This window comes from Rhynchophorus ferrugineus, unplaced genomic scaffold (genome assembly GCF_030347505.1).
Source record: "Rhynchophorus ferrugineus isolate W39M unplaced genomic scaffold, kcgeb_rfMv2 rfM2, whole genome shotgun sequence".
In the NCBI taxonomy this organism is placed as follows: Eukaryota; Metazoa; Arthropoda; class Insecta; order Coleoptera; family Curculionidae; genus Rhynchophorus; species Rhynchophorus ferrugineus.
In genome coordinates this window covers 86,494,986-86,504,410 of record NW_027472581.1, presented here as the reverse complement: position 1 = coordinate 86,504,410, position 9,425 = coordinate 86,494,986, and the positions used below count along the sequence as shown (strand labels likewise).

General features: G+C 29.6%; 1 protein-coding gene across 1 annotated transcript in view; it reads left to right on the top strand.

Annotated features, from left to right (window-relative positions):
• The first annotated feature begins 494 nt into the window (after positions 1–494).
• LOC143190775 (putative carbonic anhydrase 3) overlaps positions 495–9,425 on the top strand; it is a 29,458-nt gene continuing 20,527 nt past the window's right edge. Inside the window, exon 1 of the mRNA XM_076395335.1 lies at positions 495–739. Coding sequence (XP_076251450.1) covers positions 697–739 — 43 coding nt within the window. The 5' untranslated portion in view covers positions 495–696. The remainder of the gene's footprint in view (positions 740–9,425) is intronic.

Below are 9,425 nucleotides of genomic sequence, written 5' to 3'. Positions count from 1 at the left end.
CAGAGTGCATGCTCCCTACTAGCTGTTTACCTCTCTTGACGAACCTCAAACTATTTCCGATCTGTTTCATCTATTTCATGTGTTTCTTTTTAAATACTGCAATTTGCTGATAAAACTAGTCTTTTTAAATTTCATAATATCATAAATAACCAGAACATAAGCATAGAATTAGTAAATAACAAACTTGTTATTGAAACGGGTAGTCGCAATCACAAGACAAACCAATTACATTTCATAGACTGTTGATAGTGATTTCGTGTAGTCTGTGTCTACAGAAGTGAGGCTGATACAATCAGATTGAGATGATCCAGACGAGTCATTTCGTAATGGATTTTATATGTAATTTAAATTGTTAACATGAGCATGACATGGTAAAAAAAACATTAATATCAGCATCTCTCCTTTAAGTAAACTTAATACATTTCCTGGCACGTTCATCCATAAACCCTGTACGTTGGGGATCGGACCTTTATCTCTCGGCAAAGCAGGCCGCAGGGGTATTCATGCACGAGTCGTTGGGAAGGGCGCTTTGCTAATAAGCTCTCTCTCTCAGTCGGTAGCGATCGACATATCACGTTGTCGGCATAGTCGAGCCACCGAACTTTTTTTTTGAGTCGGTGACAATTTATGTTTTTCCCGTGGTTCTCCAAGTTATTTTATTGCAGTGATTAATCAGGGAACTGTTGACCTGCAGAAATGACCATTCCCTGGCTTGTTACATGTACACTTTTATTATCAGGTTAGTATCATTATAATACTAATTTAAAAACGATTGTATACTTGTTTTCCACTTTTATTTAGTGTTTAAGTGTATGCTAATGAAGTATTTCCACTAGGTTCATATTTCAAACAGTTATTACAACAGACGCTCGTTAATGTGTATGCGAAAGATTAATGAATTAAAATCAAGTGTAGTTCATATTACGGAACAGTTTACATTAACGAACGTAACTTAAATAGTAAACGTTAATATATTTGCAACAAACCAAACAAATATTTCACCAGCGATTGTTATTTTTTGTTAGCAGAAATATAATCTGCAATTCTAGTATGTCTTAATTGGGGTTTAGTATTGTCTTCTAATGCCCCTGTTCATTATACACGAAGAACTAAAATATCTGGGTATGATACTTCTTTTCTTCCATGCCAATCTAAAGCTTGGTTAAAAACTTGTATATCTAGCGCATAAGTCACTTCTTAACTTAGTTAATACCAGCTAGAGTATCAGCAATGTTGGAAATCACCATTTTCAATAAGTCAACAATATCTACGGACGCACTGATGAGGATATCCGCATTCGATCGCAATTGTTCCCTAATTACACTTAAGGGAACATCATTTTCATCAATGGTATAAAAGATGGTTGTAACATTTTTGAATATTGTCTCGATTAAAAACATCACGGGCGATATACACATTTAGATAGCATATAAGACAGCTTCTCATAGTACCACCTATATGTTTTGAGGCTTCTTTGATACGACAGGTAATAGTAGAAACTTTCGCTGGTATTTTTTGGTGGCAGATACATGACAAAGTATCTCAGTTGCTATTTTGGAGGATGCATTATTGATCATTTGGGTTCTCTGAAAGAGCGTGCTTGTGAAAAAACCTCAGGAATATACTGTTTGTCATCCATGCTTTTTTTGAACAATCATAATCAACAAGGATAAAAACTTCTTAGAATGAGCGCGGATTTATCGCTTTTTCAATTATCATTGCCTTTGTTTTGCGTGAACTTTTAAAATTAACACAAACTAGAAACAATTTTTAATATATAGCGGCTTGATACTATATATTTATACAGCCAATCGTTACATAGTAATATATTATGAGTTATAGAACTGTTTCTAAGAAGCTGCTTCTGTGATGTTGGAAGTTGATATCTGTTCCAGATATTCTGCTCCAAGTATCCACATAAATCATATTAAGATCTGGTGATTATTCTGGCAGTAGAAATAATGCCATCATATGGCAACACTTGTTTTTTTTTTGGTTATATGTGAGGGAACATTAATATATTGGAATTGTTGGTCTGTAGATCTATCTTCTGTGTCTTGTTTGACCGCTTGTCTATCATTTGTCATTCATATATTATTTTATTTTAACAGAGTTATATTGTATATTAACTAACAATGATTCAATTCATTTTAAATATCTGATTAAATAGAATCAAAATAGAAAACAATCTTGTTTTAGTTTATTAAATATTTACAGTAATTATATAATCCAATTAATATAACTATGACCAAATGTATCCTTGAATGTAATGGATGCATTTTAAATTAATTTGCTAGACACGCAACTATTTATTGTAATATTTAAGTAGATTCAATTCTCAATCGGAATCACGTATCTTACTTGCATAGATACAAATTGCTTCCACATATTAAATTATCATAAATTATTTAATCTGCTTATTATTAAAATTGTTAACAGTTATTGTATAAGTACTTAAAACATGAAAAATCAATTAATTGGATTAACATTTTTGCTATCAATCAGACAGATACAAGCAAATATAACAATTTAATGAAAGTAAACTTAATGCATTGCTAAAAGATGGCGTTACTAATGGATAAGTTCAATCGCCTATTATAACTCATAAATTGTGTTTAGTCATTATGAATAAACGCAAAAACAAACAAGTTTTTTATTTCGCTAAAAATGTCGAATTTGATTCTAACGAAGCTACATTTGCGGTAAGCGTTACTTTTATATTTTAATCAACGAACATCTGCCAAAGTAGTGAAGAGATTTTGTTATTTCATCGATATTCGTCGATATAGAATTTGCAATTTCAATATGCGAATTATTGTAATGTGATGTGTTTATTAATAAAATAAAGTGTGACCAACCAGTACTTCAGGTTTACAAACAACTAAAAAAATTGATCTATTCGTAGATAATTCCAGAAAATGCGGAAGATTCATATGCCATAAAAAATGGAAGAATGGGCAACGATGGAGGCTGATTTTTTTAAATTATATAACCACTAAACCCGTTTTCTAACTTTATAATTTCACAAAAAGACTTTATACATATACAATTGAAAATAAATGAGCCGGCTTGGTGGCGCAGTGGTAAAGGCGATCCTCCTACTGTTGCGATAGCCGCGGGTTCGAATCCTTCGCAGGGGCATGGTCGTAAATTTATGTTTGTGATTGTTTAAAATTTGTGAATGTTCTAGGCAAGAGTGTAAAATCCGACAAGGAAAATGATCCTAGTCACGCCAGTAACCAGGCTGGGTAAGAACGGTCATCTGCGATGATTTCTAAAGTTGGTCACTCGGTCACTCGCCAGTCGGTAGGCTTAATGCTAAGGACCGTGGTTCGGAACCCACGTTAAACTTTAGGCCCAGTCCAGATAAACCCATAGTTGATAAAAGGAGACTTTAAAATATATATAAAAAAAAAGAAATGAGATTATTCACATATATTTTAAAATAAATTTATAGTTAACTCTGAAACCCGATCATAAAGAACACTTATTTTAGAAATCCCTTGAAATAAAATACCACAACTCTTATTAAAGTAATGAAACAAAATTGACAGAGTACACAATCCATTTAAACAGGTGAATGTTTCGTAATTAGATAAATTTGTTCAAAAGGACCTAATTACGAACTCCGATATATTAAAATTAACTATTTCTTGAAAAAACCGCTTTAAATTACAACATTAATTGACCGTTATTTGAATAAATGTCCAGTCTGTTTTCCTTTAGGTGTAACTGACATAATTTACGTTTAGTTTTGGTAGTCAAAAGTTAATTAACCTCAATTATGATTTTAAAACGGTTAAGGAAATACATTTTCAATAAGTCACGAAGTTTTGTATTCAACAGAGATTTGCGCTATATAAATACCACTAAATGTACCCTTGAATAATAAATGGTATATGTTAAATTGTATTATTTAACATAAATATCATATACATGCAATGTATGGTCAATAATGTTTAAATTGGTTTAGTTTTCAACGACTATTTATTCTGTTCATTATATTATTATAGATATAAAGAGTTCAAAAAATACCAAACCGAGAATTCTATACTTTGGTGTTTTGTTTTAAGCTTAGTACATGCATATCATATATTTAGGTAACTTTTGAAACATTCTTTGCTACTTATATAATGCTATAATTTATATTTTTTAACAATACATTTCAGGCTAGTATTATAAATAAATATTTTCTTCCCTTCTTTTGCTTATATATTTTTACTCATTTCGTGAACATTGCGTTTATGTACTGGGGATATTATTACTTTAAAGGTCTATCACCATAGAGCAATGGAGTGATAGCTCAATAGGGAACAAAAATGTTGTGTCGTCCACTTACCAATTAAGAATTTTGGTTGGCTGAAATTTTTCTCATAAGCATTTGCAGCATTTGCATAAGCATGCAGACACAGCACGTGATGCTGTGGTATTACGTGACTAACTTTTGACGTTATATCCTATTGTCCAATAAAATTTAAATAAAAATTTAATTTCTGAGAAAAATTTATTAAAATAAAAACCCATAAAAATGTTAGATAACATTCAAACAATTTAAAACCAAAATAATGTTAAATATATATAAATAAAATCAACTTTCGAAAAATACACAATATATATGCAAATGTAAACGTACATATTTAATATTATTATTGTTAAAGTGATAATATTAAAATAAATAGAATAAACTAAAAATCTAAAAAAACAAAATTAACATAAAGATATTTTCCCTTTTTCGTATTTCGTTAGTGCCATCAAATAATCTATTAAAGTTCTATCTTTTTGTTTTCTAATACTGAAAGAAACATTGGGAAAAATATATTGAGCACCTTATCATTATTTCTTCGGGTAACATCATTAGGAAATGAATACATAAAATCAACAATTTTACAACTTCTGATAATACATTTCCCATCATATTATCAAACATATTCCTTAAAATAGATTCCTTTAAAGAAATGAACCCTTTAAGAAATAATTATATTTTTGGCTGCTGGCGCTTTAGCAAATGTCGTTTTATAGAATAATAAAAATTAGTTTTTTTATATGTATTTTAAAGTCTCCTTTTACCAACTATGGGTTTATCTGGACTGGACCTAAAGTTTAACGTGGGCTCCGAACCATGGTCCTCAACTTTAAGCCTACCGACTTGAGAGTGACCAACCAGAAATCATCCTAGAAGACATCCGGTCTTACCGAGCCTGGTTACTGGCGTGACTGGGATCATTTTCCTTGTCGGATTTTAGAACAATCACAAATTTTAAACAATCACAAACATAAATTTACGACCATGTCCCAGCAGGATTCGCAGGAGGCTATCGCAACAGTAGGAGGACCATCCTATCGCCTTTTCCACTGCGCCACCAAGCCGGCGAATAATAAAACTTGTTACTATTCAAATTTTCAATGGCTTTGCGATAAAAATTTTCATGCAGTGTTGTCTTCACTGTATTTTTACATTATCATTACATTTTACAGTTCGTGCTTATATTTTTCTCCAAATTCGTCACCTAAATGTTAATGACACTTGCTTCATGCATAATCCCGATTATTTGGGACTTTTGAAATCCAACCATTAATTTTAAAATTTAAACCGAATTCCTCTTAAAGAATCGATGCCTCATGTCTTTAGTTTTATTAGAATCAAGTACACAATTCTTCGCAGATCAAGGATACTTTATAACCAATTAATAGTGGTCACAATATAGCTGGAAAAACATGAAAATGCAAATAAATTAGGGCAGAGGAATTTAAATGAATCAATCAAATGCTTTGGCAGTCCAAGGTCTTATATGTATCTATATAATTAAATCTTTAGTTAGCTAATGTTTGAGATAATTATAGATGACATATTCTAAATTAAAATAAATGATTTGTGTTTAAAATGGTATTTGTACGAGTTTTATATAGATTCAAAATTTTATCACATAAAAAAGACCTACTACACTAGCAAAAAAGTTACTGGTATTCTCGTTATTTCTTTTTGTTAGATTTAATTTTAAACATTTTTCCAAGAATTTCACGTAAACATTTTTTAACTTATAAATCGTCAATTCATACTACATACTATATATATATATATATATATATATATATATATATATATATATATATATATATTTATATAATATAATATATTTATATATATATATATATATATATATTTATATAATATAATATATTTATATATATATATATATATATATATATATATATATAATATCTGTAGAACAATCTGATATTAAATATGCAGATTCTAAAAAAACTAAAATGATACAAAGTTCAGTTTTTTTCCAAGAATTTTACACAAACATGCTATGATTTGGCAATATTTTGGCGTCTATTTTCGCTCGATGGATATGCAAATCCTAAGGTGACCTTTTAAATACCTTTTGCTTTTTATACAACGTTATATTTTATATTTTCAGGTGATTAATTTAATACAGGCCTGTCAAATACAAGGTTAATTATTTTATTATATATAATTATAAGTATTCTACTATACGGTGGTGTTTGTAAGTCTTATACGTCTACGTGCACTCTGAAGGTATGCTGGGGTCATTTACTCTGAAGCCTGATACAATATACTCCGAAAGAAATCAAAGAGATTCTCGGAATTCCTTTAAAAGTGGTCTATGACATCACCGATTGAATGACACGTATAACCTGGCCAGGTTACCAGGTTGCCGGCCATTTAGGCACCAGGATAATATTACAATATTAATGCTAATTTTGAAAATATTATTTTGCTATTTTAATGTCAAAAAATTTTAATACGTATTTACCAAACAATCCAAAACATATTTATATAACATAATTTTTTGCAATTTATATAAGTAATACGGCGTTATTTGTAATATATGATATTTTGAACGTACGGAAGTATGCATATTTGTATAAAATTTGATGGTTTACGTAAGGACACTTACGAACAAAAACACATTAAAAAACACATTTGAAAGGCGTAAGAAATGTGGAATTATCTCAGACTTTTTATTTATTTTTTAATTGCCATATATATAAAAAGTATCTAATTTAAACAAACGCACTTATATCTAGACATTATTTATGATGCGACTGATATACTGTTAAATATAATATTATAAATTTTATAAGCAAATATTAATTGTTAATAAATTACTGGAAGATATTGCTGTTTATTTAGATAGTACATGGAATTATAATTTAACTGGCAAAAAATGATAACATGTCGTCGCTTGTTACCCAGTGTGTCGGTAGTTACTTTCCGGTTTTTGTAGCCGATTTCACTAGTTTTAAGAATGTAAGGTTACGTATATCATTTTATTCCAATATTCCATAATTTTTTGGAAATATCGAGTTTGGTGCGTCAAAAAGTGAATTTTCGACATGCATTGCTTTTCTTGTTTCATTAAAAGAAAACAGACGCTGAAATAATTTTTTAAAGTGTCAGCAAAATATTTGCTTATATAGAAACCATGCCAATTCATGTCAATTTCCACTTATAATGATCTCTCATAATGATTTTGTGTATTCGACGTCAAATTCGCCGTCCTGAAGACTTTGGAGCTACCCACAACAACTTAAATACCCCAAGCACTTAAATCAGTAATATTTCGAGTTCCTAACAACAAAACATTCTGCAGAGTTTTTCAGATAAAACAGCTTAAATGAATCAGCAATTTATAGCTGTTTCTTTTATGATGATTTCTGCAACTTTATTTATTCACAAAGGTGTATGCTTGATGTTTTCACGTTGAAAAGGTAACTAAAAAGTTCTCTAATTCGGCTGAAAATCCGACATTTTCGCGATCACTTCAAGAATATGTGTTAACAGATATCTAATCTGATGATATGACGTATATCACGTCAGACAATTTTAACTATAAATTAATAGTGACATCTTCTTTTCACGGAAGCTTATTTGTACCTTCAATACTATTAAGGAATTGGTCAAGAACTTCGGGTTTAAAACGCTTATTGTTTTATTAAGTTTGCCTTACATTTTACAAATTATTTTTACGGCCGTTATGTGGTATATGTAAATGAGAACTATAAAATCAGACAGAAGATAACGTAAACTTAAACGAAACGTGAATAGTTTTAGATATTGCTTCACCGTTATGTGACTTTCTTATTTTGTCTATTGTTGTTGTACGTACATGCTTTCCACTTTAGCATATAAAAATTAGTTGAGTTATATATATTTATATAATAAATTAACTACTATACAAACTATTACCCATTTTATTAACTATTAGCAACAGTATTTAAATAATTATTTGATAATATTAACTCCCAGAAATTATTCTTTAGTACTTTGGTTTGTTTTTTTAGGTTCCTATTATCTTCAGGGGTCTTAAACAAATAGTAAATATACAATGACTACCTAAATTTACCTGTACATTAGCAAATAATCTCCAGTTTCTACACTATCACAGAGTATTTTCTTAAAAGTTTTTGATGCTTGCTGCCATTCTTATTAAAAATATCTAATATTAAAATAGATTTCTTTAAATAAAAAAAGAAAATAAAATTTTCACATCTTTTAATATATACAAATTGTTAAATATATTTAAATGCCATGATTATTATTGCAATTAATTATTATTATATGTTTTTTTGGAGATAATTAGAGCTAATTATGATATGATTTGCACATTGACATAGTGCGGTTTGTAAAATTCAATGTTTTAAAATTGAATCTAAACGACAGTTTTCGACCTACTTTATTTATTTATTATCATATATGAAGAAACCCTGATAAGTTAAAGTAAATAAGAATCTGAGGGTATTATAGTATTGATCACATACTAAGAGGTATTAGTTAGAATTGCTTTAGAATATTTCGTTTTCGGTTTTCACATAAAGATAACCAAGTTAATCTCACGAGGATTGTCCTATAGTCCTTAGGATTTGATTGAAAAGAACGCTTTTTAACTACTTTATCAATTATCAAGTGAAATTATCAATTGATCATGAAAAACTCGATGGGCATTCCAATACAGAGTTACTGTGTATTTTAAACCTATTGTAATAAATAATACAGTGATTTCCATCGTCAATTATGCCCACCGCCAACTGTGTTTTATTTTCTCTCTGCTACTCATTACACATATCCTCTAGAGCTATCAAATTCAATGAGTACAATCAATTTGAAATTACAACAAAAAGATGATAATCATAGGGCCCATAGTAATTAACGTGCTAATCATGTGTACAGTTTTCTACAAAACATCAAAGGTTCTCGGACATATCAAAGAACATGTTCTGAAGGTTCTTCTAAATTAAAGCATTGTTTTAGTCATTACCAATTTATTTTAACAATATCTCAAAACAATCTAGGATGACCCATCAATCTTTTTAGTCTTTACAATAACTGCTTCTGTTAAATATACTTCAGAGCGTTACAGAAGCTGAAATGATTCTCATGCCTGTTTCTTGAATGG